General features: G+C 55.4%; 1 protein-coding gene across 1 annotated transcript; it reads right to left on the bottom strand.

Annotated features, from left to right (window-relative positions):
* Positions 1 to 765: 765 nt before the first annotated feature.
* FIGNL2 (fidgetin like 2) lies at positions 766 to 26,719 on the bottom strand. Its single transcript, XM_065932103.1, has 2 exons — positions 26,524 to 26,719; positions 766 to 2,827 (listed from the first exon to the last, which is right to left on the bottom strand). The coding sequence occupies exon 2, from the start codon at positions 2,814 to 2,816 to the stop codon at positions 846 to 848; it is 1,971 nt and encodes a 656-aa protein (XP_065788175.1). The 5' UTR covers positions 2,817 to 2,827; positions 26,524 to 26,719; the 3' UTR covers positions 766 to 845.
* Between the last annotated feature and the right edge of the window lie 1,139 nt (positions 26,720 to 27,858).

Genomic DNA, 27,858 nt, shown 5'->3' with positions numbered 1-27,858 from the left:
TTCTGAGGTCAGTTTCTTCCTGAGTCGTCAAAAGAAAAACAGCAAAGTCTACACATCTTACAAAAATAAGAGGCCTAAAATATTAAACAAGCTACATTTCTGGAATTTTCCTCCTCAAAAACAACAACAACAAAACCCCCTTCTTTGGGTGTTTTTCTTTTTTGCTTGACTCCCACAGACCTAAGGTTTCAGCTGGATGAGGGATAAGGGGTGAAGGGAACCCCCTCCTCCTCAGTCCCTTAACCTCCAGATCTTCCGCAAAGGGACACTGCAGTCTTTGAATATGAGGGACAGAAGGCAGGGACAGGGACCAAGACACAGAGTGGATGGAGAGCAAGGGATAGAAACAGAAGCACTGAAAGTGATAGATGGAGAGACAGGGCGGGGAGGAGCAAAAGGGAAACGGCCGGAGGCGGGGAGGGAGAGAAGGGTGTATGGTCAGTGACAAAGCAACGGAGAAAGAAAACCACCAGAAGGAGAGAAAGGGAGACGTGGAGAAGGGGGAGGGAGCAATTCAGACAGCGAGGAGACAAAAGGATTGTGGCGAGAGAGCAGGAGTTCCTTAGGCCCCGGGGCCAGTCTTCCGCGGGGCAGAGATGGCGAGCTTCCCGTCCACAATAAATAGGAAAAAACCTGAGTACACAGCGCATATGGCATCTCTCTGCCTAGCACAAGCATTTTCCTTCCCACGGAAAAAAAAAAAAAAATCCACCGGCAGCCCCCTCCGCTCCCCCACCCCACACCCCTCACTCCGGCACGCCCCAGCCCGGTGGGATTAAAGAAGACCCTTCGCAAACAGAGGGGCGGGGAGTGGGCGGCAGCTCCCTGGGCCTCCTGGTGCGCCATCAGTGTCCGAAACCGTACATTTTGTCCCACTCCACGAACGAGTCCAGGTCCTTGGGTGAGGCCCTAGGGCCCACCTTGGCCAGCGCTGCCTCCACGTCCTTATAGGAGATGGGGCGCTGCAAACCCGGGAGGCCCGCCCCGGCCGCCGCCTGCTGGCAGAGCTGCCCCAGCTCGCCCCCAGAGAAGCCCTGGGTGCCCTGCACCAAGGCGGCCAGCTCCCGCTCGCTCAGCGCGCAGCCCTGCTGGGCCAGCGCCCGCTGCAGGATCTGCCCGCGGGCCGGGCCGTCGGGCAGCGTCACGTAGAAGCGGAGAGCGAAGCGCCGGCGGGTCGCCTCGTCCAGGGCCGCGGGCCGTGAAGTGGTGCCCACGACCAGCACGCCGTCGGCTCCCGCACCGCAGCCGCCGTCCAGGCAGGCCAGGAGCGGCGCCTGCAGCGCGCCTGCGGCGGCCGTGCCGTCATCCCGGGCGGACAGCAGCGCGTCCAGCTCGCTGATGAGGAGCACCGCGGGCGGGCGGCAGCGCGCAGCCGCGAAGGCTGCCTGAAGGAGGCGCGCGCCTTCGGCAGCGCCCGGCGCGACCAGCGTGCCTCCGCGCAGGCGCAGCAGGGTGGCGCCCAGTTGCGTCGCCAGGCAGCGGCCCAGCAGCGCTTTGCCAGCGCCCCGCGGTCCGAAGAGCAGCACGGTCCGCGGCGGGCGCGGGCTGCCAGGGTAGGCGGGCGGCCTCAGCAGGGGCCACACCAGCTCCTCCTCCAGTGCCGCCTTGAGCGCTCCCTGGCCCGCCACGTCCGCCCACTGCACCGGTGGTCCGCAGTCCACCATCTTGCTGGTCGCCAGCTCCAGAGCCCCCTGGTCCACACCTTTAGGAGGCTCTCCCGACGGCACCGCGAAGCCCCCGCGGGGAGCCGGCACCGGGGCCCGCTCCGGGAACTTCTCAAAGGGCTCAAGTTGCGGGCCGTAGATGGGGGAGCCCAGGACTTTGAGGGGGACGCCACCAGCGTACTTGCCTGACGCCTCCTCCCCCGCTCCTGGCGGCTTCGCCCGGAACCCATTGCCCCGACACTCGCCGTTGTCCGCGGCGGGGTAGGAGGCGCCGTCGGCCGCCGGGGCTTTGGCGGGTTCGAAGGCGTACTTGCGGTAGCGGACTTCGGCTCCTTCGTCTGTAGCCTTGCGCTTTAGCGACACCCCGGCCTCCGCTACCCCCTGGAAACCGTAGGAGGCGGGTGACGGCCGGGGTGGGGCGGGCGTGGGCAGGGGCGTGGGCGCCGCCAGACCAGAGGTCAGGTAGGGGGCCGGGGGCGGAGCGGGCGGCGGCGGGAGGGCCCCGTAACCCGGCTGCGCGGCGTAGCCCCCCGCGGGGTAGTTGTATAAAGACCCAGAGGGGCCGTAGCCCGGCGGGGGCGGGGGCTGCAGGAGCGCGGCCGGGGGCGGCGGGGGCAGCGCGGCGCCAGTCTGCGCGCAGTAACCCGGCGCCAGGTACCCCCCGCCGTAGCCCGTCGCGTACTCCGGCGCCGCCGACGGGCCCCCGCACGCGTTGCCGGCGTAGAGGGGTTCAGGCAGGTTTCCGGCTAAAACCGGGGAACCGCCGAGACCCCCGGAGCCGCCCCCACTGCCCGACTTGGTTCCCGGGAGGCCCTCGTGGAGCGAGGCCAAGGGATAAGGAGTCTCTGGCCCCGGCCAGGGTTCGGGGTCCCCTTTGGCGCCGTTGAGGAAGGCGGCGTCGCCGTAGCCGCCCAGGGTGGGGCGCTCGTAGGGCGAGTCCAGGACCCCCGAGTACTTCTCGGCGTAGCGTTTGAGAAGGTTGGAGGCAGTGAGGGCAGAGATGTCGTCGTGTGCCCAAGCATAGTGGCAGCGCTGGCGACCCCCAGGGGGCAACTCCAACTTGTGGGCCGGCGACGGGGTGGTGGAGGAGACGTCCAGGTGCTGCTCTGGCCACTGGTTGAGGGGCTGGGCGTGTTCCGGTGTCCAGTGCATCTTCGACAGAGCTGCAGGCAAGAGAAGCGCCTAGTGAGATCCTGAAGAGCCTCTAAGGACCCACCGACTGCCAGCCGCAGGCGAACCTTAAACCGTGAACCTTAAACCGTAGCTTGAGACAGGCTGGTTTTCCCGCATCCACCCACAGCGTTCCACCCTACCCGGGCCATCTTCAGGCACCAAAATCACCATATTTGTCTTGTCCCACAATTAAAGTTGTCTGAAAATACTTTCCTCAGAACCAAGATGCATCTGAAAATGATGGTTTTTTGGGTCCTAACCTCACCTACTATGCGATGACTATTGTTTTGTCCTGGTGCCTCCAGCCATGCGCTGTAGGACACACGGTCAGACCTACTGTAGTGAAGGATGGTGTCTGTGGCAGAGTCTCACTATCCCTGGGAAACCCCAGAGGCTGACCCAGAAGCATCACTTGCTTTCCACGTGGTTTCTTGTAGTATCTGCCTGATGGAGTCAGAGCACCTGGGTTCCAGACCCAACTCTGCCAGTGATGGGTGCATACCCAGAGCAGGTGCTGTCACCTGCCTCATTCCCAGAATGTTTCACCACAATACAAAAAGGTTGTTTCGAATAGACATAAATGTCTTCTGGAGAAGATGGGACAAAGTTAGTGCCCATCATAGAAATGGGATTTACCTGGTGGTACAGTGGCTAAGACTCGCAATGCAGGGGGCCCGAGTTCAGTCCCTGGTCAGAGAACTAGGTCCCACATGTCCCACCTAAGAGATCGCATGCTTCAACAAAAGATCCCACTTGTGGCAACGAAGATCCCATGTGTCACAACTATGACCCAGCACAGCAAAATGAATAAAAATGAATATTACAAAACAGAAAGTTGTTCACAAGTTTATCTGCGCTTCCCAGGAACCAAATAACTCTGCAAAGTAAAACACCATCATACTCAAAACAAGCAAAAATATTCCTGGCATAGAGATCATAGAACTTTTTTTCATGGACCTCAAGAAATGGCCTCTTAGGTGGTCATGATATAAACACTGCAGAAGTATTTACTTCATACACTGTCCCTCAGCACCGGTCCAGGCATGAGCCCAACTGGTAAAAGGGATTCAAGGCCTGGGTAACGGCACTTTCCAACTGTATGGCTCCATTTTGTTTGCCTGATCTGAGAATAACAGCTCAGAGACTAAATGGGCCCATGACATGCCAGAGACAGTTTTTGCTAATGATTATTCCTCAGTCCTAAGCTCTTAGTTAAGCTTACAGGTCAATATTCTTGCTTTAACAGAATTTTACTGAGCACATACTATAAGCTGTGCCAGGCATGGGAGCAGATTGAAAAGTGGATATGATGTTTCAACCAGGAGGAAGAGATAACATCCTTTATGAGGTGAAAAGCAGAGGTGTGTGCCCAGAGCTCCAGGGCTCAGGGGAGCATACTGTGCCTAGTTGAGAAGGCCTTGCCAGGGAGGGGTGTCTTCACAGGAACTTGAAGGGTGAGAGGCCAAAGTTGACCTGACAGGCTAGAGGATTCCAGCAATTCAAAGACTCGGAGCACAGTGCATTGAGAAACTAAGGCTAGAATAGCTCATATGTCCTCTTCCCCACCTCAAGATGCCTTACTGCCACCTTCTGAGAAATTGTGATAAATCTGTGTCTATGACGTGACCTGTGCCCCTATAGAAGTAGGACTTGTGTGTAGTACACAACCTGTATAACCATACACTGCAAGCCTGGAGGGAGTACCAAGAACTGCTGGGTCACCGGAACCCTGGAAGTGGGTATCTGTGGGGCAGTGGTACAAGAAGAGTTTGAAAATTATCAGGTTGCTTCTCAGGCAATTGCCCTTATTGTAGTAGCTTGGCTGACCACCTGTTATGGCATCAGTGAGGTGAGGTCAGTCTTTGAAAATAAAACAGGTTACCCTCATCCCTGCTGCCCTAGGGAAGGCATGAGCCATAGATACTAGAGCTTTAAAAGAGGAATTCTTTTTTTGTTTGTTTTGGCTGCACTGCACAGCATTTGGGATCTTAGTTCCCCAAACAGGGATTGAGCCCACGCCCCTTGCATTGGAAGCACCCAGTCTTAACTACTGGACCACCAGGGAAGTCCCAAAAGGGGAGTTCTTAAGAATTGTTTCACCTCCATCTGAGAGGTGATCCTGGCCACCAATGGCAAGAGAGCAAGCAGAGACAGCAGAATTGAGGGGGAGGTGTGAGGGAGGCATATGTGCAGCTCCTACTGAGGAGTCTCCAGAGAACAGAGGCTTTACCTGTTGTCAAAGGAGATAATTTCCTGGGACATCAGAAATCTCAAGTGGTTCCTGTTGCAGGGTCATATGTGGTAACGTCAGAATTGTACAGATTGTGTTATGACATGGGCCCTAAACCTGTTTTATGTTGTTGTTGTTTTTCTGTTCATTATTATGTATACTTTTGCTCCTTAACATAGAGAAAAGAGATTTGACCTGATGAAAGCACTCTCCCTGAACTTATTAACTGGGCATGCTGGAAGGAAAGGTGGTCCCTCCCAGAAGAACAGACACAGACACAGCAAAGAAGACTCTGGGTCTGGACTTGGTCACACACATTTCCTTCACCATCTGCCAGATCTGCTGCTCCTCCTCGGTGTCATGGGGTATCTTCCCAGCCCCTCTCACCAGCTCCTGCCCTGGCCGGCAGTGGCCTTCACTCAGGTCCGCACTCTCCAGACCAAGCACTCAGGCCATGGTCCGCACTGAATCACTCCCACCTCAGCCCTTGTGGACTTCAGAAACCCACTACCTCTGGCCCTCTAAACCTGTCCTGCCAGTTCCACACCTGTCTATCTCATCTGCTCTGGACTCAGCCCCGCTGGGGTTTCCCAGCCCCTGCAGCCCATCCTACCCACTTGATCTCTACCCTCAATCTGCTCAGACACAGGCCTTCTGCTTCAGGCAATTCCCTTCCATGGTAGCTGGGGGCACGTCTCCATCACCTCTGGCCTTCTGTTTTCACCTTTATCTACATCTACATCCATTTTAGAGACCAGAAGGCCTGAGGGTCTCTCCAGCTCAACCTCTCCAGCCTAGGCTGGGACCTTGCTCCGTTAATTGACTGCTTCCCCATTACCATGCCCTGGCTTTGCCCCCACAGCAAGCCTAATTCTTTCCCAGCTTCAAAAAGACTTCCTTGACCCTAAGTCCTCCACTGACTGACTACCAGCCCATCTCTCTCCTCCTCCTTCATTCTTCCCTGAAGCATCACCATCTACCTGCATGATATTATCTGCGGTGAGAGCAGGCAGAGCATGCTGTCTCCCTGTTCCTGCCCTCAGGCCAATTACAGCCCTCTCCTCTCACACAGAGATGCGGGGCCTTTCTGTGGTCTGCTTCCCACAGGAGCAGGAGGGATCTCCCCTGAAGAGGCTCCCCACCTCCTCCCCAGGTTCATAGGGCATACTTCAGTCCCTATATCAGCTGGGCTAGACAGAAGACAAGCCCCAGGGACTTGAGGGAAACTGTAGGTTTCGAATCAGAGAACTGGATTTGAATCGAGGCTCTGACCCTTACAGTGTTAGGTTGGGCTGACTGCTGGACGTCACTGAAGCTCAATTTCTCCGTCTGTTGAAAAACAGCATAACATTTGCCCTGCACAGTGGCCATGAGGATTTAAAAAGATGAATACAGATTTCCCTGGTGGGCCAGTGGTTAAAGAATCTGCCTAGCAATGCAGGGGACAAGGGTTCGATCCCTGGTCGGGGAACTAAGATCCCACATGCCCTGGGGCAACTAAGCCCACGCAGTGCAACTGCTGAGCCCAAGCATCACACAACTGGAGAGCCCAGATCTGATGTGGCCAAATAAATAACTACAGAATCCAGGGTCAGATACGAAGCAGTATGACAAATAGTACAGGTAGAAACCTGAGCAGTGGCCCAGCCTTGCTGAGTAAATCTGAACAAGTCACTCCCCCTTGAGGTTGGGGGAATGTGGAGGATGCTCTGTGAGGGAGGTTCCTTCCAGCTCTAATAAACAGACTGGTCCTTATGCTGGCTCCCCACTGTCCCCACTGGGGGAGAGCCAGCCCCCACTCTGTGCTTTACGCACTATCTGGTGTAGCCCTCATAAGAACCTCGGGAGAAATACTATTGTCTCAATCCCCATTTGGCAGGTGAAGCGACTGAGGTACAGAGAGACTGATACATTCTAAGGTCACCCAGCTTTTACCAAGGGGAGCAGGATTCAGACCCTAGCAATGTAAGTACAGACCCCAGGCCCATACCTCTTGGTTGCACGGGCTCCCTGGTCCAGTCCTCGGTACTCACAACCACAGAAGAGCCTGAGGCCGTGACACAGCCTCCAAGGCCCATTCCCTTGGCCCTGTGGAAACATTTCTGTGTTTGCCCTGAGGCCGTGACACAGCCTCCAAGGCCCATTCCCTTGGCCCTGTGGAAACATTTCTGTGTTTGCCGGGAAATGTGGCTACACCTCAAGAGCTGCGTGTTTACACTTCAAACCTGCAATCTTCCCCTGGGGGAGCCCAGTCTCCAGTGCCCCCACAGGCGGGAGAATGTGTGTCCTCTCACTGCAAAGCAGGCCAAGGAGAGCTCTCCTTTCCCAGCAGACTCGCCATCTGATAAGCATCCATGCCCCTAGGCTGTGCAGACAGTTCCTTATTTGAGTCTACCACCTTCCCTGGAGGTGGCTGGGGTTCCGTGGAGAAAATGTCACTTAAGCTCTTTGTCTGTGGACCCTTGAAGGCTGGAACTCTGCGTGACTCCACACAGAGTCCAGTCCTTCTAACTCATAGGTGACCAATAAATAGTAACAGAAAGGATTGCTGGATGAAAGAGGAGAAAAGAATTCCATAAACGCCGCCCCCTCATTTGCAAGAAGTCTTCCAGGATCAAAGAGGGAGTGTCTGGGCCTTTACAAATGGCCAAGGAACTCATCACACTGATCTTAGCCCTCATGGGCCTCTCCCATCCCTGTGGACCAGGCCCAGGAAACTGCATCAGGCCTGACACGGGCTGTGGTAGTGTGATTTACAATAAGAAATATATATTTAGGGTTTCCCTGGTGGCTCAGTGGTGAAGAATCCACCTGCCAACGCAAGGGACACGGGTGCAATCCCTGATCCGGGAGGATCCCACCTGCCACGGAGCACCTAGGCCCGTGTGTCACAACTATTGAGCCTGTGCTCCGGAGCCCTCGAGCCGCAACTACTGAGCCTGTGTGCTGCAACTACTGAAGCCTGCAAGCTCTAGGGCCTGTGCTCCGCAACAAGAGAACCCATCAAAGTGAGAGGCCTGCGCACTGCAGCTGGAAGGCGGCCCCTGCTCACTGAATTAGAGAAAAGCCCACGCAACAGTAAAGACCCAGCAGAGCCAAAAATAAATAAATATTTTTTAAAAGAAATATATAGTTAGTCTTCATCCACTCCTCCTGGCTCACAGCTCCCCAAACCCTTGGAATTTCCTAAGCATAAGCGCGACAGGAACATGCTTCATAATAATATTCGGTCTCTTGTCCTCAGTTCCTGAAATAGCTTCAGAGCAATAAAGATGAAATGAGTGTCTTGTTATTCGTAACAAGCCCCCTTCAACCACACTTGAGTTTATATTAATGAGGGTTTTTGGAAAGCTCCTGGGAAACCTAAGGATGAAGGCTGGTGGTAAGAGGAACCGGCCATGATTAGAGGGTTGGACCCTTCAGCTCCCCCAAACACAAACTACCCCCCACCTCCTGGGGAAAGGAGAGGGGCTGGAGATTGAGTTCAATCACCAGTGGCCAATGGTTTAGTCAGTGGGGTTGGGAGAGCTTCTGGGGAGGAGTGGTTGGGTGACTGCTGGGAGAGAGGGCATGGAAGCTCTAGGCATCTTCCCACATCTGCCCTGTGCATCTCTTCCATCTGGCTGCTTCTGCCTTACATCCTTTTATAATAAGCTGATAATCTGGTAAGTAAACTGGTTTCGTGAGATCTGTGAGCCACTCTAGCAAGTTCATCAATCCGAGAAGAGGGTCGTGGGAACCTCTGATTCACGCCCCATCAGTCAGAAGCACAGGTAACAGCCTGGATGTGTGACTGGCACCTGAAGGGGCGGTCTTGCGGGAGCACCCTTACCCCTTGGGATCTGCCGCTACCACCAGGCCGCTACCACCAGAACGGGTTGGTGTGTGGAAAACCCTCACATCTGGTGTCAGAAGGGGAGCACCGAGGTAGAGGTGTGTGAGAGGAAGGGGGCACACTCAGGAGTGTGTTTCTCCCTCACACAGGCCTCAGACGCTCCTCCATCCCCACTGTGGCATCAAGAGGCAGCAGATAGCCCGAGCAGTCCCCGTGTGTTCACCGGCAAGACACCCAACCTCTCCAAGCCTCACTTTCTTCAGCTCTCAAGTGAGACAGTATAGACGGTGGACAGCAAACTTTCTCTCTCTGGGAACTTTTATACAGGCTGAGGTGGCAGGGACCCCCGTACACCCCTCCAACTCCCTAAGAAGGCCCACAACACCCCTTCCCTACTCATAGAGTTTCTCTGGTTCAGAGTTCCCTCACCCAGGGGCTGGGGGCAGGGCTGGAAAGAGGGGCAGCTGCGCTGGGGCTCCAGGCCTGTGAGGACAGGGGCCCGGGTGGATGTCGCCCTCCTGGGGCAGCTCCTCGGGCTCCATTATCTCAGCCTGGGACAAAGGGGCTGGAGTGGAGAATCCTATTGTCCGCCTCGTATGGAAATCTCATTAATCTATTCACCACGGCTCCCACAGGCCTTTTGTCCCGGCTTTTTGTCTCCTGCTCACAACTGGTGCCCTGGGTGGTGGTGTTTGGGGGGGTGGGGAGGTACAGTGGTTCTCTAGCTGCCTGGCAGAGCTTGAAGGGGACTGTTCCCCATCCACCAGGGGGCCCTGACCCCACCTCGTGCCAACCCCCAGTTACTGCAAGAGGGGAGGACAGGGGACACGCAGGGGACTCTGGAGGACAGGATGGGTCGCCTGCCTCGGCTCTTGTGCCCACCTTAGGAAGCTGTTCCCCCAGTCTGGTCAGAGAGCAGCCCCAGCACAGCTGGGTCCCCCGCACCCTGCCTTAGACACAAGATGGGGCTCAAGAAGTGCTTAAGGGATGAGCCAAAGGAGGCCTGAAAGGCAGCTACAGAACTCTGTGGTCCATGGGCTGGAGCCCATTTTCTGCAGGTTCACTGTCTTGCTTGCATCCAGCCAGAAAACGCTTCCATATATTAATACCTTCAGAGTGCTAGCCACTGAGCAGTTGTCAGAGGGGCAAAATGGATCAGACTGTGACCCTTCCTTGTGACTCTATCATCTAACAGGGAAGATAAAGTAAGAGTGATCATGTCCATAGAAAGGAAGAGAAAAGAAAAGGAAGAAGGAAAGAAAGACGGGTGAAGAGAAAGGAAAAGAAAGAGGGGAAGGAAGAGAAAGAAAGAAGGGGAGGGACTTCCCAGTAGTTAAAGTCTGTGCTTTCAATGCATCGGGTTTGCGTTCCATCCCTTTTGGGGAACTAAGATCCCACATGCCTCGGGGCCAAAAAACAAAACATAAAACAGAAACAATACTGTAACAAATTCAATAAAGACTTTAAAAGCCATTCACATACCAAAAAAAAAAAAAAAAGAAAAACCCTTAAAAAGAAAAAAAGGGAAAAGTGAAAAGTGTAAGGAGCAAGAAAGAAAAGAATCAATTCTGGAAGCAGTGGAGCCTAAGCCTATTTTCGGCGGCGGGGGATCAGAGCAGCACCTAAAATGGGTCTCTGCAGGCACAGAGCACTGGGGTGTGTCCTCGGCCACTGGGCTGAGCAGGGAGTGCTGGCACGTCCCTGTCATCGCTCCCGCACAACACCCCACCCACTGTGCTTAGTCGCTCAGTCGTGTCCAACTCTGTGACTGCTTGGACTGTAGCCCCCCAGGCGCCTCTGTCCATGGGATTCTCCTGGCCAAGAACACTGGAGTGGGTAGCCATGCCCTCCCTCAGGGGATCTTCCCAACCCAGACATCAAACCCAGGTCTCCCAAAATGCAGGCTGAGCCACCAGAGAAGCCCAACACCCCACCCAAGTAGATGTTATAAAACTGGGTCCCAGGGAGGAGGTCCCACTTGCCCAAGCTCAGAAAGAGGGCCTCCTCCTTCTGGTCGTTGGTTTCCACCTCCACAGGCTGTGGGAAGGCAAGGATATCCAGTTGAAGAGCAGATCCCAGGGGAGCAGGAGTCCAGCCAGCAGATTTGAACACTCTCCTCCCGGTCCCTAAATTTGCTCCTTGGCTGGAGAATGGTGGAGAACTTGGAACTGGGAAAGGGAGATGGGACAGCCTAGGGAAATGAGGAAGGGGATGTGTGCCAGGAGGTCGCAATGGTTGGAGCCAAAAGAAACCTGGAAAACAGCCCTGCTTGCTCACTCTGGCCTATCGGGCCTTGCTTACCCAAGGCCACCCAATGAAAGTCCTCCCTCTGCCAACCATCACTGTCCCATCTTTCAGGGCCCACGGCAGTCCCTTCCTTCTTCATGCATCCTCCTTGGCCACTCCAGTCCTAACTGACCCCTTGCCTTTTGAGGGAGCCAGAGAAAGTCCCTCCTGGCAACAAAAATAGAGATTGTTCTTCCTCTTGCTCCTGGATCCCATCCCCTTTCAAAGCTCAGACTGTGTTCCCTCAAGTCTCCCCTCTTCTGTGTGATCAATTTCCCCTCTATCGGTCATCCTCTTCAGCCCACAAACAGGCTGCTCCTTCTCCCATCTCGGAGTCAAGGGAGCTCAAAAGAATCTCTTGATCCTCTTCCAACTACATCCTATTGCTCTCTGCTTGCTGTTTACCAAAATAAAAAACAAAACAAACAAAGAATTCAAAAGATGCCTATAATACAATTTCTGATTCCTCCCCCCCCATTCTCACTTGAACTTCCTCCAACCAGGTTTTCATACCCAGCACTCCAGCTGCCTGCGTGCGTGTTGTTAAATCTGACAGTCAGTCTGAGGGCCAGTACTCAGCTCAGTGTGGACTCAGCTGATCACCCTTCTTCCCTGAAGCTTCTTCACTGGGTGCCCCAACCCCTCTCCTCCTTTATTTCTTTCATGCCCTCCTTTCACCCCCTCTCTTTTGAGCCTTGCTGAGCCCAAGGTTGTCTTGGATCCTTCTCTTCACATTAATTTCTTGGAGACCCCATCCAGGCTCATGGCCTTGACCACTGGCTGTACACTGAGGATTCTCCAGCTAGTTTTCCCTCACACACCCTACTGGCACAGTCAAACTTCTCCCTGACCCTCCCACTTAAATGTTAAATGGGCATGACTGACATGTCCCAATCAAACTTCCGAGTTTCTCACTCCCTCACCCCAAGTCCCCATCTCAGGAAATGGCAGTCTCATCGTTTCTAAGTGCTCAGGTTAGAAACCGTGGGGTTGTCTCTAACCACTCTCTTTCACACCCCAGACCAGCAGATCAGACTGGCTCGGGCTTCCAAATCTATCCAAACTGCAACTACCTCTCACCCAGAGGACGGCAGCGGCCTGCCACCTCCCCTCCCACGTCCACCCTTGTCCCCCACTCCCCAGTCTCAACATGCAGCCACAGGACCTTTGAAAACATGTCTGAGCATGTCATTCTTCCACTTGGAAACTTCCAGAGTCTCCTATGTCACAGAGAATAAAAGTCAGAGTCCTCCCAGTGGTCAACCTCGTCCTCCCGATCCACTCCCCTTCTCCACTCCCCTTCGCCTCCAGTCCTCCCCTCCCGCCACTCCCCCTGGGGCCTCCCCTCAGGCACAGTGGCTTCCTCACAGCTCCCTCCACACTGGCTCTGCTCCCACTCGGACGGAGGCCCTGTCCTTGCTACACTTGGTGCTTGTGATGCTATTTCCCCAGATCTCCACACGACTCACCCTCCATCACTCCAGGCCTCTGCTCAGCTGTCATCGCAGCAGACCCAGACCCCCCAGCTTGATGTTCTCTGTAGCACTCATCATAATCTGACCCACTTGTTGCTTTCTCGTCTTTTACCCACTGGAAAGTTGCATGAAAGCAGGTACTTGGTTTTGTTCACTTCATTTCCCAAGAACCTAGGTCAGTGCTGAGCACACAATAAGTTCTTAATAGACTCTCTAGAGTGGATAAATGGATGCCTGGATGGATGAATACCTGGATAAATGGATGGATGGATGGATGGATGGATAAATGAATGGATGGATGGATAAATGACCAAAGAGGCTTGAAAGTACCTCTGTGTCCAAATAAAAAAATCCAGGTGACGAAATTTGAGCCCACACCAGCTGTTGAGAGTAGCAAGAAGCAAAGCCAGGGAACTTCTTCAGGCGTGGACAGGGGAATTTGTGTCTGTGAACACCAGAGGAAATACCCAGCCCTGATCTGATTGGAGCTGAAGGGCACTCAGCCCAGCCCCCAGGGACCCCACCTGGCTTTTTTTTTTTTTCCAAAAAAAAAAAAAAAAATCTTCCTCCTTCTCTCTTTCCCCAGCCAGGCCTCTGAGAGGGGACAAAAGGGGCAATGGAATTCCCATCAAAGGCCACCGGACACATGGTAAAGAGATCAGGGCCCTTGGGATCCTGCTTCCTTGAGGTAGTAAGGCCTCCCCGCCAGTCTGGCTCCTCTCTGGGATGGGGGTGGCTGGGGTGGGGGGGTTGTGCTCTGGCCCTGGACTCCTCATATGTCAAATGCCAAACAGCAGGAGGCTAGCCAAGTGGCCCCCATCTGGGTTGTGTGTGTGCACATGTGCTGGGGGGAGGGGAGAGTGCAGAAATCCCTGCCTGTGTCCGCGGTCAGGGCCACAGACAAGCTATGACCATCTGTTGTGATCTTGAGAGGCCAGGCCAGGGGCCCAGCACCCTTGAGGGTAAACCTTCCCTTTCTACCATCCTCTTAGTGTTTGCAAAGAATTTTTAATAACTGCCATTCAGTTTTATCCTCACAGCTTCCCTGCTAGATAGGAGCATTCTCCCCATTTTACAGAAGACAAAATGAAGGCTCAGAGAAGGGGGGGTGATTCTCCCAAGGTCACGACAGCTAGTAAGCGGGGAAGCTGGGACTCTGAGCCTATGCTGCCAGCCCCTCCCTCTCCCAGTCTTGGCCAAGGTGTCTGGGCACCAAACGCAAGGCTAGGCTCTAAGGCACAAGCCCCAGCCCACTCCCCACTCCCTCTTCCAGGAAGCCTTCTAGGACTGACACCCCCAAGGAAGTTCTAAGATGCCTCAAAGTCTAGAGCTCCAGAAGCCACTCCTTTCCCATTCTGGGCTGTGGGTGTGTCCCTGGGTATTGGGCCCTCTCAGTGGCCAGGACCTCCTAAGGGCCACTCAGCTGCCCACAGGAGCAGATGATCCACCCTGGGGCTGGGGTGCTCTGACAGACTGGGGAGAGGGCACTGCACCCTGGGAAGAACCCCGCCTAAGGTCCACACAGGCAGGAAGGGCTCTGCACGCAAGAGCCTGGCTTCCATCTCTGAACACAGCCTCTAATCCTGTGCAGTCCACATCACAGCCATTAGCCGTGGGGAACTATTTAAATGTAAATTCATTAAAATGTATTAATTATTCTAAATGAAATAATTTATTATGACTATTATTTAAAAATAAAAATATATTATTAAGGTGAAATTCAATTAAGAATTCGGTTCCTCAATAGCACTCACCACACCCTAAGCACTCACTAATCACATGGGGTGGTGGTACCCACGAGCGTCCCCACCACTGCAGAAAGTTCCTCAGAAAGGACAGCACTGCTTTCATCTCAGCCAGGATCGGTTCTGCAGCTGGGATGCTTCACGTTATAGCTGGAGCCTCCGCCCAAGTCAGCTGGTTAGGGAGCCCACCATTCGAGCACACACAACCCGAGTAAAAAACGCAGGCTTCTCTTGAACTCTCATTTCTTAGGGTCTCCAGGTAAGACATCCCTAGGACTTGGGATTCTGTTGCTCAGGACTCCAGCTTCCCCGGGAGCCAGGGAGGAAGGGCAGAAAACTAACTAGACCAAGCATTTCCCGCCAGCTCAGCCTGTCCCGCCTGCCATCAGGAGAGGAGGGGCAGGCTGGAGAGGAGGAGAGGATAGTAGGACAGAGCAGTTTGTCATCCGGTCCTTCGGGCTGTGCCTCCTTCCCTCCCCCATCAGCTGCTCGACACCGGTCCCCCCTCCCCTACCATCCTCATCCTCATCAAATGCCATGGACAGATGGGGGCCGGCAGGGGAAAACCTGACGACAGCAAAAGCACTCTCCAGTGGCAACAGAGTCTGGGGGTCACAGCTGTGTCCCCCGAGGCCTGGTCAGTCCTTCAGGTCTGGCCTTGTGTCAGCAGTGAGAGGAAGGGGAGATACTTAGGAATCCTAGGGGCAGATTTAGGAATCTGTAGATGCTGAATCATTCGAGCACACACAACCCGAGTTAAAAACGCAGTCCATCTTGTGGTCACTCATCCATCCATCCATTCAGTGTACACTGAGTAAGTCCCACCACGTCAAGATGTAATAAGAGGATGTAGACAGACAGGTGGGCTCCCTAACCAGCTTGACCAGGTAGGCATGTGGCTTGTTCTGGACTTAATCCTCGTTGCAGGTTAGATGAAGACCCTTTGTCTCTGCCCAGTGGTCTGAGCAGGACGGACGCCCCCCAAACCCCTCCCCTCAAACAGGCGCACAGCCAGCGGGTGTGAGTGTGCGCGCGCGCACACGCACACACACACACACTCCCAGCTGCTGCCATGAACCTCCCTCCATGGTCTCTCTGGCCAATCACAGCACTCAAGGGTAAGTCCCACTGTCCAGTGACCCCCAGGGAGTGTATTAGCACATCTGAACCGCTCAACCTGCAATGACAAAGCCTGGGGCCTTGGGAGGAGACACAGCAGGAGGGGAGGGGGCCTGTGGGGAGCTGTCCTCCGTCCTCTCCCAGGGGAAAGCTCAGGACTAAATTAAGCATTCTGGGGCACAGAGGAATTTGGGGGCCCCAGCTCCAGCAGTGAATAAGCGATCCATAAAATCCCAATTTACACACTCACTGATCAAACAGCCCATCTACTCCCCTAGAAGGTTGGGCATGGCTCCCGGGCTTGCCTCACTCCTGCAGAAGGTCCTGGGGTGCAGGACCAGGGACACGGGCAGCCAGTGCTTTATCTGAGTAGCAGATTCAATACTACTCCCAGCTCCATGAAGGGCATCTGTCCCCAGGGCTTGGGGACCACCCTGTACCCCCTGGGTTCTGGCTGCCTTTGGGGGAGCTTCTCAGGTCTGCCTTCCATGAATGACAGCTCTTTTTCTCTCCTGAGCTGCCCCGGGGCCACTGGGGCTGATTTCAGCCTCATCAGAGCTACTAATCACTTTTCCAGCTCTGCTCTGCTGCCCAGCCCTTTCTTTCCAACAGCATCTCCATCATGTTTTCTCTTACCCTCCTGACGGCTGGAGCTGCTGGGAGATGCTCAGAGACCTTTCCTTCCAGCCACATAATCTCACCCCTTCCCCAGGCTGGGAGATATCCAGAAACACAGGGCAGGGGATACTGGTTTCCGGTCCCCAATTCATCTTCCTGGAGACACCAGGTAGGGAGAACTGGCCCAGTTATCACCCTTGCCCCTTCCTCTAAAGAAAACCCAGTTTGTCTCTGCCTGCCTCAGTTTGGTTTGCTTTACTCAGGCTGCCTGAAACTTCAGCAACAGAAAATCGTTCTGATTAACAGCCATCCTCTTTTAAACCACCTACAGTTCTGAGAGGTTCCAGGGTATCAGTTGCTTGCCCCTCAGTGAAGGTCAGCAAAGCCGATGGGCTTCTTCCCAGGTCTGTGTGAGGCACCGTATTGAGCAAATAGAGTTTTCATGGAGGCCAAAAAAAGCGAATCTTTGGGGCTGATAACTGCTTTAAGGACAGCACAGTCCATCCCGCCACATGCCACAGTCCACCCCACTCTCACTACTTGAGCTGCTCTGGAGCAGGTTAGGGTGGACTTCAACTCCTGGGCCCTGGGGCAGGACACAAAGGGAAGGAGGGCCCACTCTATGTCTGTGTTTTCCAGGGCTGGAGGGTCAGGCTATTATCTTCCAGAGGTCATTGCATCCTGGGCCGGGGTCTTGATCTTCATGACGTCATTGAGTAGCCCCAACAGACTGCTAGGAGAGGATTATGGTGTAAGCCCACTGGACAGCAGAACACAGTCCTTCCCTTCTTTCTCCTTTTCTCACCTTCACTGGCTGCTTCCAGGGACCCTCAAATGCAGCCTGGTCTCATGAGTGACTTGAGTTATTCAGGTATCTGGACTGATCTGAGACTAGGGGGGGTCTCTGAGCCCAGGGGTCCATCTGTAGGTCACAGTCCCACCTCCTTCGGGGCTCAGATGATGCGGGGAGTGGGTCAGCCTCAGAGATGTGGGGTAGGTGTCTGAAGCTCTCTGTTTCCTCCACAGAGGACCCAGCATATCCCAGCATGCCCCCAGGCCGGTGTGAAGGCAATGGAAGAAGAGTGGTACTTTCAGGACTACCTGGAGGAGGGCCAGGGATGGGGGCGACATACTAGGCACTCTGGGACTTGGATCCCAAGGGGGCTGGCCAAGTACTTCAGCCTGGAAAAGGCAGGGTGGGGGAGGATCTCTGGCACCAAAAGGACCCAGTGGAACAAGGGACCCCCTGGAGAGAATGCAGCCTCCCAGCTGGGCCTCCTGAGAAGGGGGGCTCTGCCCTGCGGTGTGAGGCCCCTTGGCTCTCCACTCTTGGGTATGACCGTGGGGGCGGGGGGCCTGAGTCCCAGACCAGAGCTTCCCTGGATGTCCTAGCCTCACCCCTGGCCCTGCTGCCCTGCATCCTGGGGCACCTCTCACCTACTCCTCCTCGGCCAATAGAGGGGGAAGCCCCAAGGCCCTGCCGTCTCTTCTGTCCTCTGTGCTACTTAGAAATTGCCTAGATAAGCCACATACCCCTTCAGGTTCCTCTTGAGAGCCCTCCGTGCCAGACCCAACTTCATCCCGAGCCATACTTTTCCTGTCTACAGGCAGGCCTCCTGACCAGTTTTCAGTCATAGTCCCCTTGTGCAGCCTAGTAAACCCATGGCCTATTCTCAAAATTACTTATCAATGCATAAGATAAAAATACACAAGAGAAAAAAAGGTATAACTACATATGGTGACAGATGTTAGCTAGACTTATTGTGGTGACCATCTCTTCATATACACAAACATCAAATCATTATGCCGTATACCTGAAACTAACACAGTGATCTATGTCGATTACACTTCAATTTTTAAAAAATGATAACACGGGATTACTTTGTCAATTACACCTTAATAAAGCTGTAGGGGGTAGAACTTTTAAAAACATGGAGCTACAAAGGGAACTAATAACATTGGAATACAGCTCCATTCCTGAACTTCTCAAGGATCGTGGACCACGGGTCTTAGCCAAGCAGACAAAGGCCCCCCTCTCAAACCCCACCTCCTCCCCACAGCCTGGTTTAGAATCCAAAGTTGGCTTGAGTCAGTTTGGGTGGCACGTGATCTCCAAAAAGCTTAAGCTTTAAAGTCTGGGTGACCCCACCTTCCGGAGCCCCATATATAGCCTCCCCACCCCTGCATAGGGGTCGGTGAGAGCAGATGCCCCCACCGGCCTGGCCAGCAGTGGTAAGGGGGCAGGCCCAGGCAGCCCACCCTGGATTCCCCAGTGGCTGCCTCTGCCTGCTTCTTTTCCCTTCCCAGCCCTGGGGGAGCCAAGCTGAGTAACTCCAGCTATGCAGCCTGGCCGGTCTACCTGGGTGTGAGTGGGCAGGGCTGTCCTCAAGGGGGTGGCCCCCACACCTGCAAGACCACAGGAACAGAGAGAGAAAGAGGAGTTGGGGTGGGGGGACGGTGCTAGGCAAAGACCAGACAACCACGGCAACTCCTGTCTGTGCCAGTTTGAGATCCCACACAAGAGCCGAGCACTGCTGGAAGCACAGGAGCTGGTGTAATCCTCACAACAACTCCCAGAGGAGGAAACTGAGGCACAGTTAACTTGTCCATACTTTACTTTGGCACCAAGTAAGTCCTTGCAGGTCTGAGACCCCAGACCCTGGTTATAGTCACAGCCCTAAGGAGAGGGATCAGAGAGGTAGGCAGCGAGCTGCAGCAGACCATGACTAGGGAATGGGGAGTGTTTACTCGGAGGGAGAGACTTCTGGGGATCAAATATTTCTGAATACCTGAGTCATCTCTGGGTGGCAGCTCTGTGCAGCCCCTTCCCGCCTGTCCCCCTTCCCACCATCCTCAAATGAGTTGAATTTGCCATGAAAGATTTGGGGCTTAATGTTAGCTGTCTGATAACATGTGGGTTCTCTAAAAGTGATGAGCTCCCCATCAGTAGAGGCATTCAACATGAGAGATTGTCTATTGGGAAGGGCACTTCCAAGCAGACTGATGGGCTCCTTTGCAGTTTTTCTGGGTCATCCCCACTTACATGTCTAATAGACACTACAAACCCAGCAAGTCCAGAAACTGAACTCTTGGCCACCCTACCCCTATGAGACAATTTCTACTCTCCCAAAAGGGGTTGAGGCCCCGAGACTCTGGCCTAAAGAGGACTAGTGTGGAAGACAAAGATAGAAGAATGGCCATCCCACGCAGGACAAAGTCCACTTGGAAAAGGAGCCTCTTCCTAAAGGGATGAGTGTCATTGGCCACCAGTGGCTACTGTCTCTCTGAGGAGATGGCTGGGAGCAGTGATACCCCCTGATGGCCAGAGTTCCCTGGAGCCCCTCTGCCCTGACAGAAACCTTCAGGCAGACCGGGTAGGTGTGGAAGAACATGATGAGGTGGGGAGGTGTCATTTTTCAGTATAACCCAAATCTCACTCGTTTCTTTCCCCTGCTGGCCTGAAAGAAGAACATAACACCCCAGACTCTCAAGCATCCAAGGGCCCAGTAGGCCAGTCAGCAGCAGGTGGACTTTCCCAGTTTCTTAACTCCCACTAAATTAGCACCTCTGTCACCTATGAAAGGCCCCCTTGGGGAAAAGAAGTCTCTTGGGGAGTCTGCCAATGATGCAAGGCCCTGCTGTGAAGGAACCAGTCTCTTGCCCAAGTCTTCCTTCAGCCCATCCTGAGGCCCATCCACCACTCCCAGCTCAACCACCCTCAGTGGCTCCCTTCTATGCGGGGAAAACCAGGAGTGTGGCTCTCAAAGCTCAGCCTGTCCTTTGGCCTGTCCACTGGTCCCTGAATGTCTTATAATCTCCTTGAAAGTGGGACCACGTTAGAATAACGCTCAGTGGATGAAAGACTGAGTGAGTGACGGTCACTCAGTCATGTCCAACTCTTTGCAACCCCATGGACCGACTGTAGCCCACCAGGCTCCTCTGTCCATGGAATTCTCCAGGCAAGAATACTGGAGTGGGTTAACATTCCCTTCTCCAGGGGATCTTCCTGACCCAGGGATCGAACATGAGTCTCCTGCGTTGCAGGCAGATTCTTCACTGTCTGAGCCACCAGGGAAGCCTTGGATGAATGGCTACTCAGATAAAGTATTCAGGCCTGGCTCAGGGCCCTGCAGAGTGTATGGGGAGTGTGGCTGGGCTTCACGAAGGGGCCTGCAGCAAAGCGAACAGGGCCAGGGCTGCCTGCAGATGTGCTATGCTCCTCCCAGGCCACACAGGAAGCGGAGGGTGGCTCCGGGAGGTTCAAGGCATGATAGCTCCACTCAGGTGCACGGCGAGTGTGTGTGGAGTCTTAGGGGCCCAGGAATCCTGGCCCTGGCTGGGCATCCTTGGGAGCCTGGCTGAGATACAGGACCTGGCACAGTGCCAGGACCCAGCAGGTGTTCGACACAGGTTTGTTAGAGTAAATGTAGTCTCTTTGTCACATCCTCCCCTCCATCCCCGACTGACTAATCCCAGCACTGGGCTGGGGTCAGGTGGCCTGGGTCTTCCAGACAGTGAGAGGAGCTGGAGGGACTTCAGAAGTAGTAGCCAAGTTGCTTCTCCTCTCACCCACTCCTGAGCCCCCTACTGCCTGAACTCGGCTTCGGAGAGAACTTCAAAGATGGCCAGGGCAAGCCCTGCCCTGGGCCAGAACTTTCACATACATGTCCTCTTTTTCTCCTTCCTCCTGCACTGGGAGGAGGTTCCCTGCATGGGTTCTGAGTCACTGAAAAGGTCACCAGAGGTAGGCATGTACTTCAGAAACAAAGAGCACATTATGTGAAACCAAGGCCTCTATTACCTACAAGCTCACTCGCCAGTGTTCTTATCCCCCTTCTGCAGATGAAGATGTTGAGACACAGAGTATGTGACTTGTCCAGGCAATTAGACCTGTCTAGTAGCAGGGTCTAGTCAAAACTATAGTTTTGCCAATAGTCATGTATGGATGTGAGAGTTGGTCCATAAAGAAGGCTGAGCACCGAAGAATTAATGCTTTTGAATGGTGGTGTTGGAGAAGACTCTTGAGAGTCCCTTGGACAGCAAGGAGATCAAACCAGTCAATCCTAAGGGAAATCAGTCCTGAATATTCATTGGAAGAACTGATACTGAAGTTGAAACTCCAATACTTTGGCCACCTGAAGAACTGACTCATTGGGAAAGACCCTGATGCTGGGAAAGATTGAAGGCAGGAGGAGAAGGAGACAACAGAGGATGAGATAGTTGGATGGCATCACTGACTCGATGGACACGAGTTTGAGCAAGCTCTGGGAGCTGATGATAGACAGGGAAGCCTGGCATACTGCAGTCCATAGGGTTGCAAAGAGTCGGACATGACTGGCAGGATCACTGCAGCCCAGGGGTTGGCCACTTGGGTGGGAGGCAAGAATGATCATCATAAATTGGGGATGGGGCCTATGGAGGCTGGACTGAAGCTGCTGACTAATGCTCCCATTCACTGAGAACTGTCCACCTCACCACGAGTCCCCAAGGTGAACTGCAAAGGCTGACTGTCCATGCATCCTTAGTACTAAAGAAAAGAGAGCAAGGCACCTAGGTGGCTCCACTGCAGTCCCTTCTCCTTGACTGGCTCAAGCAGGAAAATGTCAACATCAGTAGTAATCAAAGACAGTCCCAACCCATGATGGTTTGACTTAAAACTTTTTGACTTTACAATGCTGTGATCTTCACCCAGTAGAAACCATACTTTGAATTGTGGATGTTGATATTTTCCCAGACTGGTGATACACAGTAGGATCCTCTCCTGTGATGCCAGACAGTGGCAATGAGGTACAGCTCCCAGTCAGTCATGCCATCACAAGGGTAAACAAGTGATACACTCACAACCATTTTGCACCCATTAAGCCATTCTGTTTTTCACTGTCAGTACAGTCTGCAATAACTAACATGAGATACTGAACGCTATTATAAAGTAGGTTTTGTGTTAGATGATTTTGCCCAACTTCAGGCTAACGTGAGTATTCCTGGTCACCTGTAAGGTCGGCTAGGCTAAGCTATGATGTTCAGTTGGTTGAGCTGTGCTGTGCTGTCACTCAGTCATGTCCAACTCTTCACGACATCATGGACTGTAGCCCACCAGGCTCCTCTGTCCATGGGATTCTCCAGGCAAGGAGGGTTGTCATGCCCTCCTCCAAGGGATCTTCCAAACCCAGGGATCGAATCCAGGTCTCCCATGTTGCAGGTGGATTCTTTACCATCTGAGCTACCAGGGAAGGCTGTTCAGTAGGTTAGGGTGTATTAAATGTGTTTTTGACCTAAAAATATTTTCAACTTACGATGCATTTATCAGGACATAACCCTATCATAAATCAAGAAAGATCTGTATAGCCCTGAGCGCTGTCCACTGCATTTCTAACCAGACCCTCACAGGCCCATAGTCCTTCAAGACTGGAGCTCAGGGCTTGTGTCTCCTGCCTCATTTAACTGTCACAAAAATGCTTACAGGAGGGTGCCATAATTAGTTGCAATTCACCGATGAGATATAGAATAAGATATACACATAAGTTCTATGTGTTAGCTATGATTCATCAAGACACTTAAGAGAATGCTCAGAGAAGAGCTGGACTCTCTTGTCACTCATCCCTGGGATGAGTGGGTCCTGAAACAAATTAACCCCTGGACCTCCTCACTCCAGGTGACACACTCAGAGATGAGATGACTGGCCCATAGCCTGACCCAGGCAGGGTGAACCTTTCCCACTCAAAGTTGGGCCCAGCAGTTCTATCCGATACCCCTGGTCTCTTGGCTCATCCTGTCCTCGGACCATGGAGAAAGCACAGAGTGAAGGGCAAGAATGCTGGGCTCTAGGCCTCACTCTGCTCTCAGCCCTTCAGGGGGGTCTGGACTAGGACAAGGGGTTCTTGATGCACAGACCCCGTGAGGTTCAGGGGGTCCAAGAGCCCTTTAAAGCAGAATGCAAAGTCTGGTGTCAACTGATAAAAGTGGATTTTTCTGGGGATGGCTTTTGTCGGCCCTTCTGAGGAGGTCTGTAAATCAAAAAAAGTTATGAACCCAGGCCTGGTTGGGGTGGGGCCTGGTAATCTTGAAGATCCCTTCCATTCCATCTTGGGCTATATGCATTTAAACAGAAACTCCACTCCCCATCCTTCAAGGCTAACTCAGCAGCTGCTCTTGAAATTTCTTGATTCTTCAACTGAAACACAAGGTGGGGACCCACACAGTTGCACAGGGTCTCTCCTGTCTTCATCTTCCTTGCTAGCCTGCCAGCTCCCAAAAGGGAGCAGGGCCAGCTCAGGGCTGAGATGGCAAAATATACCAGTATACCCCACAGTCAGTCCTTTGGAGCCTACCACAGCCCACAGCCTCCGTTCACTGGAAGGCAGAAGCTCTCAGTGTTTTGGACCACAGGTGTATCTGAACTCAGGTCCACCCCTCTCCTCAGCAGCCCTGTAACTTCACTGAGCCATGATCCCATGGGGAAACTAGTTTTCATTAAATCAGGTAGAGGAGCCAGCCAAGTCAAGAAGAAGCAAATTAAATAGAAGACACAGGGAAGGTAAGGGAGATCAGCCTGTCCCCTGCAATCCCTGGCTGACCAATGGTGGGGGAGGGGGAAGCTGGGTTCCTAAGGGTCCAGCAACTGCAGCAGTAGGAGCTGGGGGTGGAGAGTGGGGGCAGTCCTGGCCCAGATAATAAGCAATTGTTAATGTGATCCATATGGATCCTGACTGGCCTCTCTGTTTAACAGGATGATAATGGCAGAGAAAGAATGCTGGTCTGTGGGGAAAGGAAGGGGCAAAGTCCTCCTGGACTTGGGGGTGGGGGAGGGTTGGCCAGGAGGAGGAGGAAGAGACCCACCCAGGGACCTCCACCCACCCAGGAGCACAGAGCTATTTGCCTGGAAGGCCATGGTTTGCAGGCTGCCCATACAAAAACCCTTTTATTCAACCAACAAATATTTATGGAGCACCTACAAAGTGCCAAGCCCAGTGGGGATGGGGCGCCAGGAAGTATACGCCCCACCCTTGGCCTCCTGGAGGCAAAGCCTAGTGCCAACACAGCCTCCGAGGCTGAGGGGAGGCACAGGTGCAGGGGTAGGAGAACATGTAGGGAGGAGTGAGTGACTAGAGCTGGGGGCTCTGGGGGAGGCTACATGGGGGAAGTGTGGCATCCCAGTCGGGCCTTGAAGAATGAGGAGGCTGTGGAGAGACAGGGACAATGGGAAGGCATTTGGCTGAGGGAACAGCAAGAGCAAAGGCAGAGAGGCGTGAAATTGCGTGGAGAGTCTGAGGTCTCTGCAATAAAGCGGCAGCCCAGGCAGGGGAGGGGAGGGGATTCTTGCTCCATAAAAAGCTGCGGCCATGGATGACCGAGAGCAAGGCTCTGAGAACACTACACTCGGGTCGGGTCCCTCTCCTGCCCGGTTCCAGGCGGAGCACTGGACTTGTCCACTCACCCATCCTCAGCCCAGCCCACCCTTACACTATGGCCAGAAAACCCCGCAGGCCCTCGGAGAGCAAACTCATCCATGTGTCTCTCAGCCCTCCTCTTCCCCTGAGATGGGGGGTCCCCCTGAAAAGTGGAGGTCGCTGGGCCTCTCCCAGGAGCCACTCCACTGTCCCCACAGAGCTAATTCCCTTTGGCCCAAGAGGACTTTCCTCAAGAAGACATTACACGGAGGGCACAAGGGTCGCTCCTTACAGCGGCGGTTGCTGCGGACTCCCAAGGAATCAAGTGGAAATAAATGAAATGGCGTTAAAAATGGGAGAAGGGGATTTACGAGGCCTGTCACCCGGCGGAGCGAGGCCGGCAGGCAAGCCCCGCCCCTTTCTCGCCCACCCCAGGAAGTCCGCCCCGCCCCCTGCCCCGCGGCTCGGGCGGCCGCCGGGTACCCGCGCGCGCCTAGGTCCCGCCGCGCTCAACCTCCAGCCGCCCAGCGTCCGTCCTCCCCGCCTACGGAGCAGCGGAGGACGGCGTTTGCTCCCGGCTAGGAGCTCCGGGAGGGGGGCTCCGAGGAACCCCAGCCCGGCCGTTCCCAGGAGGATGCACCGGGGTTCAGGTTGGACTCGGGGAAGGTCTGGGCTCCCTGTGCAAGGTCAGAGTTCTTTGGACCACCGCACCACTTGGCCCACTCCAGCAACTCCTCAGGGAAGGCTCTGGGCCCCCAGACCGAAAAGTTCTCCCGCCCCGCCGCAGCCCAGAGTGGGGTTCGAACCGGGTCCCCATTCCTTGCTGCCTGGCCGAGGGCTGGAGTCCGCTTAGCCTCTGCAGCCCTGGCGGACGACAACGCAAACATTCTTCCGTCCTCTATTCTCCTCCAAATTAGGTATCCATGGAGACAGGGCCTGGCAGCCTGACAGCCCCACGGCCTAATCCTGATTTAGTGACCGTCCCTTTAACAGCCCACCCACCCCTCCGCTCCGGGCTCCTGGCTGCCGCTGGGCGCAGGCTCCAGGCCGCTTACACTCGCCCCCGCGCAGACCCCTTCCCAGGCCTCCTCCGCCCAAGAGGCCACCGGGACTGGAGGGGCCCAAGGAGGAGGCCTACATTTCCTGCGCACCTACTGTGTGCCCAACCCTAACGGAGGACCCTCTACAGAGCGGGGTCCTTAGCAAGGGAATCTCTATTTAGACCAAGAGAGGGCTCTCGGAGTGGGGAAGTTTAAAGGGCTCTAGAAAGAGAGCCGGGAGCTTAGAGGTTCTCCCTAGCAGCCTGTAGCCCAGGGGTAAAGGTAAGTGCGGCTTCCCGCAACACCCTGACTCGGAGATGGGCTCTATGCGCTCCAGGGCTAGAAGAAAAGAAAGGCAGGGGGTGGGCGTGAGAGACGCAGGGCCCCAAGTGGCCTCAGTCTCCTGTCACTGCCCCGTCACGATGCTGGGGAATCTCCGGGCCTGGAACCCAGTCCCCACCCCCCTCCATCACACACAGGGGCCGCTGGACAAAGACCTGACGGAGTGGGAGGGGCCTCGGGCCGGCCCTCGGGCTCCGGACACTGGATCCTTCTGGGACCCGAACCCGCAAATTCTGGGTCCCCACCCCCCAATCCCGCAGGCTCCCCCCAGAGCCTGCCGCTCGCTACTGCTGCAGCCTCCGCACCAAAGGGGGCGGCGAAGAGGGTGCCCGTCGGCGGCGCAGAGAAGAGCCCCTTCCCTGCCCGCCCCCTCCCCCCGGGAAGTGACCCTCAGCTCCCACGCACCCGCCCGGGTCTCTCGCTGGCCTTGCCCTTCGACCCCCGCCTCGTTGAACCCCGCGACCCGCAGCCCCCGCCCTCTCCGGCCCTCGCACTGCCCCGCGCCCGCGGACAAAGCTCCCGACACCCCGACCGAACGGTCACCACCCCCTGACCTCGGCCCGCCCGCGCGCTCCCGTGCCTGCCCCCGCCGGGCCCGCGGCCTCGTACCTCGGCATCCCGGCCGGGTCCTAGGTGAGTGTGCGCGGCCTGAGGGGGCGTCCGGCCCCGAGGCCGGGGCGCGGGCCGGGGGCGACAGGCCGGGGCTGGGGGGCAGCGGCGCTCACCATCCTGGAGCCGCTACTGCTGCGGCTGCTGCGGCCGCCGCGGGCGGGAGCAGGACTGGGCAGTGGGGGTGGCCGGACAAGGGGCCGCCCCGGCTCCCCCCGCAGGCAGGACCCCCACCCCCACCCCCGCCTCCCCTCGCCCGCCCCCAGCGCCCTCCCTCGCAGGCCTTTGCTCCCCTCCCCTTTCCCCGCTCCTCCCCTCCCCGTGTGCCCCTCCCTTCCCCCAGCTCCCGCCCCTTCCCCGGCCCTCCCCACCCCCGGCCGCTTCCCCGCCCTCCCCTCCTCGCCCCCGCCCCGCCCCCATCCCCCCTAGGCCCGCCGGGCCCCTCCCCTCCACCAGCCCGGCCTGGCCCCGCCCCTCTCCTCCCTAGCTCTAAAATAAATTAGCCACCGAGGGGAAAAAAGCGCAAATGACCCTTGGTGTGGAGTGTCCTTGCGCCACTCTCAGGCCCGCCCCCGCCTCTCCTGGGCCGCTGGAGCGGGAAGTTGGGGTGGGGGTGGAGGCAGGGCCGGGTGGGGAGCGGTCCCCGAAGCGGGAGGCCGGGACTGAGCAGTAGGGCGGCCGAGCGTGTCCGCCGGGTGTGAGCGGCTTCCTGGGTCGAAGGGCAAAGGGGAAAACAGCAGGCCCGGCCCGCCCCGTCCGCTAGCTGCCTTCGACCCCCACTCCCTGGACTGCCTCGGCCTCTCGGCCAAAGCCTGGTGGACTCACTCTGTCATTCCCAGCCTCCCACCTGCCCCAGGTGAACTGTTGGCTTTGCCAGCCCGGATGCACAGATGGGATACACGCAGCTCAAGTCCACTGCTCTTCGCGGACTCCAAGTGGGGTGGGTTCGGGGGGAAGACTGAGAGCCCAGGAGGTGGGCAATGGAGGGTGTGATGTGATGTCTAAACTGTGGGCTTCACTGGAGGGCTTTCCCTAAGAAGACGGCAGCCACACTGAGCCAAGCAGGATGAATCACGCACCTGTGATCTGCTTAGAGTTGTCCAAAGGCGTTCATTGATGAGTGCATTCATTCAACACATTCCAAGCGTCCACTCTGTGCCGGGAACACCCTAGCGTCCCAAAGGCACATCCTCCCGGGGCAGCACCTCCGAGGGTAGAATTCTGTCAGACACAGTGACACAAGGCTTCAGCAGCGAGCGATTCAGACAGGAAAGGAAACCTGCAGAGCCAGCAGCCCGCAGAACCCACTTTGCCCCAGGAGGTTGTAGGAGAGAG

This window comes from Muntiacus reevesi, chromosome 4 (genome assembly GCF_963930625.1).
Source record: "Muntiacus reevesi chromosome 4, mMunRee1.1, whole genome shotgun sequence".
NCBI lineage: Eukaryota > Metazoa > Chordata > Mammalia > Artiodactyla > Cervidae > Muntiacus > Muntiacus reevesi.
The sequence above is the reverse complement of the archived record's forward strand: the minus strand, read 5'-3'. Positions and strand labels throughout refer to the sequence as shown.

Bases quoted from the DNA above. Each gene is read 5' to 3' on its own strand.
- FIGNL2 (XM_065932103.1), bottom strand. From the start codon at position 2,816: ATGCACTGGACACCGGAACACGCCCAGCCCCTCAACCAGTGGCCAGAG.